The 11920-nt window shown below is 44.9% G+C and overlaps 1 protein-coding gene across 5 annotated transcripts in view; it reads left to right on the top strand.

Moving 5' to 3' along the window:
• Positions 1-11920, top strand: part of NLRC3 (NLR family CARD domain containing 3) — a 65299-nt gene that overhangs the window by 15686 nt on the left and 37693 nt on the right. For 3 of the 5 annotated variants that reach the window (XR_003568915.1, XR_003568914.1, XM_027859721.1), the window contains exons 2-6: positions 85-156; positions 6130-6274; positions 7058-7318; positions 7646-9407; positions 11128-11214. Coding sequence is in view for 3 of the 5 variants with exons in the window: in XM_027859721.1 (XP_027715522.1) it covers positions 6268-6274; positions 7058-7318; positions 7646-9407; positions 11128-11214 (2117 nt within the window). In the remaining 2 variants the exon portion in view is untranslated. The remainder of the gene's footprint in view (positions 1-84; positions 157-6129; positions 6275-7057; positions 7319-7645; positions 9408-11127; positions 11215-11920) is intronic. The other 2 variants (XM_027859722.1, XM_027859724.1) reach the window with 2 other exon arrangements.

The raw sequence follows: 11920 nt of genomic DNA on the forward strand, positions 1-11920 counted from the left end.
GTAGACTGCTGATCTTTCTGTTCCTAGTCTATCTTATAAGTTGGTTTTCCCCTCACTGGGCTCTATTTTTCCTTCTCTTTTTAGCTAAACTGGGACCAAAGCACCTACAGCACTCTATAGCTCCAATTTTATTTCTAGTAGACTACATGACCTTGGGTAAGTTGTTTGACTACTTTGGATTTCAGTTTCCTTCTCTGTAAAATGAGAGGGTCAGACTAGATATGTGATTTATAACATTGGGGAATAATAAAACATCTTTTTAAAGGTTAAAAAAAAAGCTTTCAGATCCTTCTCCCCAACTCCCCATTTCATTCAGTTCAAATCAATTCAATTCTATAAGCATTCATTAAGTGCTTTCTCTCAGCAGGCAGTGAGTGCTAAAACACATTCCCTTCCTCACCTTGTTGTCTAGAGAAACCTTGGGGCCAACCTGACCCATTTGATCTTTCTGAGAAACCACAGTCATTTTGCACCCTCAGGATTTCCTCCTCTACCTATCTGACCAAGCAGAAGAAGGCATTCACTTACTATTGGTACTCCGTTTAAAAAAAAAAAAAAAGGCTGCAGGGGAAGGAGGAAGGAGGGTGTAGTGTCAGTTGATAGGCTTAGAGAAATGGAGGCTGGTTATAATAAAAAATATGAGTTGTCCTTGAAGTTGGAAGCTAGGATTAGAGCAGTGTTTGGATGACTGAAGCTGGAAAAAAAGTCACCCTGGCTGTTTCCTCCTCCTTGCTGGGATACCCATGGTCCCTTGCCTTTCCCTCCTCTTCTTCTTTAAGGGCTTAATAAATCCCTCTTACTCATGCTGTCACATCTCCCCACATTCAGTATATACCCTTGCTAACACGGTCAGGTGGATTGAGGATGTAACAGCTTTTCAGACTGACTCTTCAGTCTATGCTGAGGACTTCATGGGGGAACTAGTTCCTTGCTAAGCATGGTGGGGTTTGTAGTTTGGGGTCTTTTTGCTACCAAGAAATCCTGGTGGATAAACAGAGATTCTTGTCTAGCTTCCTGGTGTTGGGGCGCAATGCTAGACTTCTGTTGTCAGCTCCACCCACACTCTGGCCTTTAATAACCGCTTTTGATCTGTATAAATCCCCTACCTCAGTTCCCCTTCAGGATGTCATGTATCTCCTCCCACTACCAAACTCAGTAGCTTCTTCCAGCTTACATCATCATGTGTCCTGCCTCAATCAAATGTATACAATAACTAGCCAGTCATTGTAATAATGGGTGGCATCAATATACTACTTTTAAGCACTGCCTACCTTAGCTCATTTGAACCTCATAGTAACTCTGTGAGGTTGATACCACAGGTATCATCTCATGTTATGAATAAGGAAACCAAGGCTCAGACTAAGTGGCTTGACCATGATAACACAGCTTAAAAATTTTAGAAGCTGGATTTAAATCCATGTCTCTCCTGCTTCAAAATCTATACCTTTCTACTTATTCCATACTGCCCCCTTACTGAGCCAACTTATTTGTTGGCAACTCTGAATATACTATTTTTTAAATTCAATTTTCTTTTATTTTTAGTTCTAAATTCTGTCCCTCACATTGCCCTCTCCCACTCCCATCCATTGAGAAAGCAAGAAAAACAAAATCTGTTACAAAAATGTACAGTCAAGAACAAGAAGTTTCCTCATTAGTCATGTCCAAAAAAAAAAAAAATGCCTCAATCTGTGCTGTGTCCATCACCTCACTATATGGAAGTGAGTAATATGTTTTGTTGAGTACTCTGGAATTGTGTTGATGTGCATTTCTCTAATTATTAGTGATTTGGAGTATCTTTTCATAGGGTTATTGGATTTCTTCCTTTGGAAACTGCCTATTCATATCCTTTGATGGTTTCTCATTTGGGAACTAGAAAATATTTCTTCATGAGTTTTGGTGACCAAAAAAGTTATCATCTGTAATTTTCCTTTTGATGATGAACCTTTTTGATACCTAGCAGCTATCAAATTGATCTTCCCAAAACAATGATCAAACCTTATCAACCCCTCCCCCTCCACACATCATTTAAAAAACTCTAGTGGATCCTTGTCACCCACAAGATCAAATATAAAATTCTGTTTGGCTTTTAAAGCCCTTCATAACCTTTTTACCTTTCCAATCTTATTATACCTCACTCCCCTCCATATGCTCAGCGACACTGGTCCCCTTGCTTTTCGTTGAGAACAACACTCTATCTCTTGTCTCTGAGCATTTTTACTGGCTGTCCTCCATGCCTAGAATATTCTCCCTCCTCATCTTTTTTCTTGGCTTCCCCAGCTTCTGTCAGGTCCTGGCAGAAGTCTCACCTTTTGTAAGAAGCCTTTCTCGATTCTCCTTAATCTTGTTTTTTTGTTTTTTTTTTTTAAGACAACTCCTAAGATTACCTCCAATTTATCCTGTATTTGTCTTGTTTGCACAAAGTTGTTTGCATGTCATTTCCCCTTTAGATTGTGAGCTCCTAGAGATCAGGGACTGGTTTTTTTTGTGTTTTTTTTTTTGCCTTTTTGTATCCCCCCCCAGTACTTAGCACAATGCCTAGCACATAGTAGGTTCTTAATAAATGCTAACTAATTGACATAATCCATCACTGGGCCCATACACCAAGGCTCTCCAGATTGGTATGCTCTACCAGAATTTGTGCTCCACTGGTTGGCATAGCATTTGAATATCTGGGGATTATTATTATTATTGAAGGGCTCCTTAGGGTGTAAGCCCAATAATGGAGTCTCTGGTTCAAAGGGTATAGACATTTTAGTCACTATTTACACAATTTTGAATTGCTTTCAAAATAGCTGTACCATTTCATAGCTCCACCAACAATGTGTTAGTGTGCCTATCTTCCCACTCCATCTCCAACACTGACTGTTGCCATCATTTTTGTCAGTTCTCAGAGTATAGGGTAAAATTGTTTTGGTTTGCATTTCTCTTATTAGTGATTTGGAGAATTTTTTCATGTAGTTGTAAGTACTTTGCAGTTCTTTTGAGAACTGTTTATTCATATCCTTCGGCTAATTTATCTATTGGAGGATTAATCTTCTATATATGTATTCATTGTTCATATATCTTGGATACCAGCCCTTATTAGAGTAATTTGATACAAAGATTTTTTTCCCCATTCAGCCACTTCCTTTCTTATACTAGATGCCTTAATGTTGTCTGTAAAGAAGCTTTTCAGTTTCAAATAATCAAAGTCATTTATTTTATCTTTTGTAATTGCATCTAGCTCTTGTTTGGTTAAGAATACATCTCACTCAAAATTTTTAAAATGCTGAAAAAAAATCTCCTGTATAATGGGTATCATATTGCTTGCTCTCTCAATGAGTGGGGAGAGGCAGAGGGAGGGAGTGAATTTGGAATTCAAAAAAATTTTTAAATGCTTAAAAAAAAATACATCTCTTACCCATAGCTGTGAGAGGTACGTCATCTGTTTCTCTTCTAATTTTTTTTTTTGGGCTAGGCAATGGGGTTAAGTGACTTGCCCAGGGTCACCCAGCTTGTAAGTGTTATGTGTCTGAGGCCAAATTTGACCTCAAGTCCTCCTGAATCCAGGGCCGGTGCTGTGTCCACTGCGCCACCTAGCTGCCCCTAATTTTTTAAATATATGATCTTTTGTATTAAGATCACATATCCATTTAGAATGTATGGTGGAGTTTGGTGTGAGGGGTTGGTTGATGTAGCATTTGAGAAGCCAAATTCACCAATCTTGGTGAATGAGACATCAGAGCAGGACTTTCAGGACCCTCTTTCAGAAGCCTTCCCTAATTAAGGCTACCTGATTCTAGTTCTTCCATTCTTTCTAGCAGCCCTCCCTGCCACACCCTCCCACTCTGCCCACGTCTACTTCCTCCTTTACTTAGTACTTTTATGTATCTCTTTGGTAGCATCCTGTGGTTGGGGTGTTAACCCAGTCTATGTGAGTGACTGGCCTTATCTAGTTTGGAGTTTAGCAATGTATCTCTTTTGGTGACTATCACATACTCATGGTACAGTGAAAAAAATCATTGAATATGCAGCAGCAAAACCTTACTTCTAACAATAGCTCTGCTGCTTACTAGCTGCATGGCCTTTGGGAAGGGTCTTAACCACTCTAGTCCTCGGTTTTCTCATCTGCATGATGAGGGGGTTGTACTAAATGACCTCGAAGGCTCCTTCACCTCTAGGTCTATGAATCTACTCTTCTGCCTTCCTTTGGGAACTATCTCTGTCCCCTTCCTCTGCAGCCCCGTGGATTCTGAAACATTTTAGGCTTAATCGCATCCTCTGCCGCCCTTCACATCTCACTGCCCTCAGTCCCATCCCGCCTTTGGAACTCATATACTCGTCCTTATTCCCTGCTTGCCCCCTCCCCCCATGCTATTTCTGTTCTCCAAATAGACGCTGTGCTTATGTTCACCATTGGGTATATGTATCCATGGGGCCATTGCTAATGTTTACAGATTCATGTGGTTAGCCTATCTTCTCCGACTGATTGTAAGCTCCCTGAAAGTAGGGGTAGTGGAAAGAGATGTAGATTTAGAAACAAAAGGTTAGAGTTGAAGTTCTAGTACCACCACCCCCCCCAATACTACCTCTTTCTGAGCCTCGATTATCAATCAACAAAAACTGATTAAACATGAACTTCGGGTCAGACATTCTGCTAGACGTGTGTAAGTAAAAACAATGAAACTCCCCCTATTTGCAAGAAACTTACATTCTGATGGGAGGAGACAATGAGGATATATAAAAATATTTACAGCATACGGTGAATATGGACAAATATATACAAAGCAGCTAAATACAAGGTAGCTTGGGAAGGAAGACACCAACAGGTGAGAGGCATCAGCAAAAGCCTTACTTTCTTCATCTGTAAAATGGTAGTGATGATAATCATGATCATGGTCATAGTGATGCTTGTCCTGCCCCTGCCCCTGCCCTATAGGTTGTTATGAAAAAAGCACTTTTTAAATCTCAATGTGCTATAGAAATGGTAATTATTATTGTTGCTCATAATAAATGCAAAGTGCCACATACATGTGAGTTAGTCTCTTCCTGCTCAGTTGAGGGCTCTGCAAACAGAGGGTGGTCAATCAACAAGCATTTATTAAGTGCTTATATAATAAATTTAATATAATATAGTAATATAAATATAAACATATTTATATAATGTTTATTACATGCATATATAATGTGCCAGGCATTCTGGGGAGAACTGGGGGTGCAAAGAATAATAAAAACATGATCTATGCCTTAAGGAACTCAGCTTCTAATGGGAAAAACAAAATGCAAAAAATTGAAGATATGGGATATATACAGTGCAAAGGGGAGGTCATTTTAGAGGCAAGGCATTCCCAAGTTCTGCAGAAGGTGGGATTTGAGTTGGATTTTGAAGGAAGCCAGGAAGTGCAAGGAAGTGATGAGGGAGAATATTTCTGCCATGGGGGTGGGGGTTTAGGGAGACAACTGCCAGTGAAAATACCCAGTTGGGCGATAGAGCAACTGGTATGAAAACCAGGACACTGGATCATAGATTATGTGGAGAAGGGTCAAGAGAAAGAAAACTGAAAAAGTAGAAAGGAGCCAGGACATAAAGGACTTCAAAAGCCAAACAGAGGATTTAATATGTGTTCCTGGAGGCTATAAGGAGCTACTGGAGTTTGTAGAATAAAGGAGTGACATCTCGACGTGCTGTTTAGAAGGATCATTTCAGCAGCTGAGTGGAGTGTGGACTGGAGTGTGAAGACATGAGGCAGGGACACCCATCTGAGACCAACACTCAGTGAGACACCCATTATCTAACTGGTGGTAGAGGAAAGGTTTCTAGGGCAGTCTCTCCAGAATGAGTCCCAATAGGGAGTTTTCCATACCTATTAGCTTCCTTCAATGCTGCTTTTCTCTTCCTATTGTGAGCTGTGGAGAGAGAAATGAACTCCTCCCTCAGACACTCGATTATATGACCCTGGGAAAGTCACTTAATTTCTCTGTGCCTCAGTTTCCTCATCTGTAAAGTGAGGGAGTAAGAGTCAGTGGTTTCTAAGGCCCCTTCCAGCTTGAAATCTAGAATCCTGATCCTGATTCCTTCCTCTGAGGAGCAGATCTGAGGATTTCATCAGCTCATGTACATTCCTGTCATTGCTTCATATTCTTTCCTAGAACCATGGACAGAGACTTGATAAAGCCCAACCCCTGGGACCCTGATGCTGTTGAAGAGGGTCCTGGGTGGAAAGGGCATCATTACTTCTGCTGCAGGCCTAGAACTATCTTTTCCGCAGAATACCTGGATTTTCTTTGATGGAAGGTGAGTGGAGTCCCTAACAGTGTTTTTACCTTTGCCATGGTTAAGGATCATCATCATTAGAGCTAGAAAGGACCTTGAAGGGCAGCTAGCTCAACTCCCTCATTTTACAGGAAATGAGGAAACTGAGGCACCGAGAGGTGAAATAATTTGCCCAATGTCACACAGGGAGTAAACAGCAGAGCCGAAATCTGAACCCAGGTCTTCAGACTCCCAATCCAGTGTTTTTTCAGCATACCGCATTGCCTGTTTGGGGAAAGGGTTGGAGTTAGTTTCTCTAATGAAGTCTGCTTTGGCTGCTTTGGAGGAGGTAGCTCCCTGGTACTGCCTCGCCAGTCATTCAAATCTCTAGAGTCTCAGCAGAAACACTGATGCTGTTTTAGTCCCTTATCTCATGGGAGTCAAAGCCTTTTGGATTTTGTAAGACTTAGCATATATTGGAGAGTTAGCTATCACAAAGTTGTCTATTTGTACTTCAGAGCTACTATCTTGGAACAGTATGTGGGACAGTCTTCCCACAAGTAGGCTAAGCTTACCTCTAGGACACTTGGACCCTGGGCAGTGTTGAGACATTTTGGTGTTATTCCTTCAACCCTGATAGTGCAGGTTCCCTCACCCTACCTACTGCCCTGTGAGAGGTAGATAAGGTCCATCCCTGCAGGTTCCTTCACCTAATCTCTCTCTCTCTCTCTCTCTCTCTCTCTCTCTCTCTCTCTCTCTCTTTCTCGTTCTCTCGCTCTCTGCCTCTCTCTCTCTCTCTCCCCCATCCCTACCTACCATGGACAGGTACCTGGATGCAGTGGCACCATAAGCAGCCGGTTCAAGTCATCTCCTCACATCTTCTGGAGGAGATTCTGGGCTCCATGAGAAAGCAGGAAGTTCTGAGAGAAGAGGAGTTCAGCCTTGTTCAGGGGGCCAGTTCCCCCACCCAGAAGGTGAAGGTGCTCATCGATCTGCTGGCTGGGAAGGGCAGCCGGGGCTCCCCGACTGGACAGGACTTCATTGAGAATTCTACTGCCCAGCTCAGCCTCCATAGCACCATCTATGGTAGGCAGTACCTGAAAAAAGAATGGGGAGAAGATATAACACTCGTTATTTTCTCCACTTCTCCTTGCTCCCTTCTTCATTCTCCTTTCACTCATCTCCCTTCCTTATCCCTCCCTATTCCTCATCTCTCTTCCCCTACATGATCCACTGAGTAAACCTCTCTGCAGATTTGTTCTTTTTATTTCTCCCTCTCTCTACTCACAGGGAGAGAACTGGGGTTATCTTATAGGTTTTTCCGGCTTCATATCTGTCTGGAGTGAAAGGGAATCATTGATAACTTCTCTTTCTGAGACATTCCCAAACTCATCCCCTGTCTTAAATCTGCAGATTCTGGGATGCAGAAGCACTTGGAGGTTCTCCTGAGCAAATATGGAGTCAGTGTGGACTTAGGTCTCTTGTCAGAGAAAGCTGCCTCAGAAAGATTGACCAACTTACTGTTAGTGGAAGGCTTGACAGACCTCCAACTAAAAGAGCATGACTTCACCCAGATTGAGGCCACTCGGGGCCAGAGGCATGTGTCCAAAACAATCCCCCTGGAGCGACTCTTCTTACCTCTCTCCAAAGTCTCTATTCCTCCCCGGATCTCTGTGACTGTTGGGGTGGCTGGTATTGGCAAGACTACGCTAGTGACCTTGTATGTCTCCATGTGGGCCCGGCGGGAGATCAGTAAGGACATCTCTTTGGTGCTGCCTTTGAATTTCAGGGAACTCAACGTTTATGAGAAGCTGTCTGCAGAGAGACTTATCCGCTCAGCCTTTCCCCATATCAGTGAAACAGAGTTGACATACTTAGGTTCTGGGCAGGTCCTGATGATTCTAGATGGGCTGGATGAATTTAAAGTACCTCTGGATTTTTCCAATGCGGTGGCTTGCACAGACCCTAAGAAAGAAATCCCAGTGGACAATCTTGTAACTAACATCATCCGTGGGAACCTCTTTCCAGAGGTTTCAGTCTGGGTGACATCCCGCCCAACAGCTGCCGGCCAGATTCCAGGGGGGTTGGTGGACCGGATGACTGAGATCCGGGGATTCAATGAGTTGGAGATCCAGAGCTATTTGAACCAGATGTTTCCTGATAGTCGTGACCTCCCTGGCCAAATCCTGACTCAAGTCCAGGCCAACAAGGCCCTGTATCTGATGTGTACTGTCCCTTCCTTCTGCTGGCTGTGTGGAACAGTGCTGGGTTACCTGGTCAGAAATGGATTGGGATGGCAAACCTCAGAGTTGGCTCCTCCAAGGACACTCTCTGAGATCTATGCATGGTACTTCAAGATGGCCCTGTGTGGGGAGGGACAGGACAAGCTGAGGGAAAGCCCAAGGATTGAGCAGGCTGTCCACAGTGGCAGGAAGATGATGGGCACCTTGGGCCGATTGGCCTTCCACGGCCTCCTCAGAAAGAAGTATGTGTTTTATGAACAGGACATGAAAGCTTTTGGTGTTGACCTCCCCCTTTTACAGAGCAGTTTGTGCGGCCACTTCCTCCTGCAAGAAGAGACCCCAGCATCCTCTGCCTACTGCTTCATCCACCTCACCTTGCAAGAGTTTGCAGCTGCTGCCTATTACTATAGTGCAGCCAAGAGGGCGATCTTTGACCTCTTCACAGAGAGCCGCATGTCCTGGCCCAAGCTTGGCTTCCTCACCCACTTCAGGAACGCTGTGCAGCGGGCACTCCAGGAGGACAACGGGCAGTTGGATGTGTTTTTACGCTTCCTCTCAGGTTTCCTCTCCCCACAGGTCAACTCCCTGCTGGCCGGCTGGTTCCTAGGGCGGGATGAGCACAGCAGCTACCGGGCCCAGGCTGTAGCTCACCTGCAGGGCTACCTCAGGGCTGATGCCTCTATCTCCTCCCGCACTGTGAATACCCTACGGTGCCTGCATGAACTGCAGCACACAGAGCTGGCCAGGAGTGTGGAGGAGGCCCTGAAGAGTGAGAGCCTGGCTGGGCTGCTGGACCCCATGCACTGCTCGGCTCTGGCCTACCTCTTACAGGTCTCTGAGGTCTGTGCCCAGGAGACCAACCTTACCAGGTGCCTCAACTATGCCATCCTCAAGAGCCTGCTGCCCCAGCTCCTCTACTGCAGGAACCTCAGGTGCCCATAGCAGGATGTGGTGGGCATTTCCCTGTGAGCCTCTGGGCGTGGGGTGGTGGGGGTGAGATAGGTTCTTGGGTGAGCTCAAGGTCAGAGACGCAGAGGAAAAATGAGAAACCTGAATGGTTTTACCATTTCCCACACCAAAAGGAGAACAGCCCTGCCCATTCTCTTTCTTCCGGGCCCTGCCCATTTCTTGCCCATCTGAGCTCACAGAGCTCAGAGAGGTAATAGTAAACACTGGACATGACTAGCAGTATAGCATGTACCCCACAACGCCAGGCCATGAGAATGCTCCCCTTGGAGGTTCTGCCTTTCTCAATCATTAGGTGCACTAATTAAGCACCTAATGTGTGCCATACAGGCATTATGCTAAGCACCAAGGATATAAGCATCTGATACAGGCATTACAACATGTTTATAGATACTAAATACAAGATACTTATAAAAGAAGTATAAGATGAATTTGGCAGAGAAGGACAGCTGGGGGAGTCAGAAAAGGCCTCTTGAAGGAAGTGGTATTTGAGTTGAGCCTCAGAGAGCTCTGGGCTCTAAGAGACAGAGGTAAGGAGGGAGAGCAGTACAGGCATGGGAGACATGAGTTGGTCCCAGAAGTGGGAAACAGAATATCTTCTAGAGGAGATATCACATTTGGCCTGAGTGTAGCGTTCCTGAGGAAGAGTAAGGTGTAATTAGCCTGGAAGTAGGCTAGTGCCAGATTGTCGGTAGCTTTAGACATCAAACAAACATTTGATCCTAGAGGTAATAGGGAGCCACTGAAGCTTCTTAAGCAAGGTAGTAACCTGTTAGACCTGTGCTTTAGGAATATCAATTCATCAGATTTATTGATTTCAGATCCAGAGTCCTTTGTTTGAAGTGGGGAGGAGAGGGGAATAGTTTCAGAGTCTTTTCAGAGGTTCCAGGACCCTCCAGAAAAGTCTTCAGAATGTCTTGTTCAGTTTTAGAGTCTGAACTTATTAGAAGAGTCCCAGAAGTGCTCAGCTCCCTCAAACAGTTTTTATTTAGTGACAATTTCAGAAAATTGAAATTTCTAACCTTGTCCCCCAGATTGTGCGCTGCCCCCTTTTCAATAACAACATCAGGAACAACCAAAGTTCCCCTAAAATTTGGGAGTGCGTGGCAGTACCTATTCTGTGGTCTATGCCCATTGAGCTCCTGTGAGTGATCACAGTATTTGTCATGCCACTCACAGCTTCTGGCAAGAGGCTAGACATAGAGTAAGTGGGAGCAGTTGCCAAGTGATCCCAGGGCTGGTGTCTGAGAGAGATAAGTGCTCTCTAGGGTAGCCAGTTACCAGAGGACCCGGGCAACACACCCTAAGAATGGCCAGTCAGTTGCCCTTGCCATGAGCTCTGTGGAGAGAGCTGGACATTCTTGTGGGCTCTGCAGAGAGATCACTGAGGCTCTTTGGGATGGGGCAGGTGGGAAAGGGGCCTAGCCCGGGAGTCAGAAATCCAGGGTTAAGACCTGGACTTTGGCCTTGACCCACTATAAACCAGCTCTCTGATCTCCTATGTCTCTGGCCCTTCCCTTAACTTGCCTTCCACTCTTTCTAAGTCACTCCAGAGAACTTGTCCATCTAAGATGTGCTCCCAGTTCCTTAAGATCACCCTGGTCATTGAGGGACAGGAGAGGGGAGAAGAGAACGCTTCTTGTCTCTCCTGCTGTTAAAAACCTGCTCTCTGCTCTGCTTGACCAGGCTAGATAACAACCAGTTTCAAGACAATGTGATGGAGTTGCTGGGCAGTGTACTGAGCAGCAAGGATTGTCATATTCAGAAGATCAGGTAACAACAGCAGAAGCCAGGCCCTGGGCACCTCCCCGTAAAGATCAGGAGGCCCACCCTAACCCTGACCCCCACCTCTCCTGATTCAGCAAGAACCAGGCTCCCTCATCCCCCCAATGATGTAATGCTTCTGAATAGGTTCCCCAACAATCTGAGTTGTTGATCATTCATTTATTCTTTTGTTCATTGTTAAGCACTCCCTCTGCAAAGTCCTGTGCTGGGTACAAAGGTCCTCACCTCATGGAGGTCATAATCTAGCCGGAGGAGAAGGGTGATATAACAATAAACAAATATGAGTGTACATAATGAATATATGCTAACTAGGGAAGGATGGAAAGAAGGAAGGAAGGAGGGAAGGAAAGAGGGAGGGAGGGAGAAGGAAGAAGCAAAGGAAGGAAGGAAGAAGGGAAGGGCAAGAGGGAAGAAGGAAAGAAGGAAGGAAGGGGATGGAAGGAAAGGAGGACAGGAGGGAGGGAGGATGGAAGGAAAGGAGGGAAGGAAGGAGAAGGAAGGAAAGGAGGGCAGGAGGGAGGGAGGAGGGAAGGAAAGGAGGGAAGGAAGGAAAGGAGGGAGGGAGAAAGGAAGGAAAGGAGAGGGAGAAGGAAGAAAGGAGGACAGGAGGGAGGGAGAATGGAAGAAAGGAAGGAAGGGCAGGAGGGAGGAAGGAAAGGCAGGAGGAAGGAAGGAAGGAAAAAGGGAAGGAAGG

This window comes from Vombatus ursinus, unplaced genomic scaffold (assembly GCF_900497805.2).
Source record: "Vombatus ursinus unplaced genomic scaffold, bare-nosed wombat genome assembly UNPS02014171.1, whole genome shotgun sequence".
NCBI lineage: Eukaryota > Metazoa > Chordata > Mammalia > Diprotodontia > Vombatidae > Vombatus > Vombatus ursinus.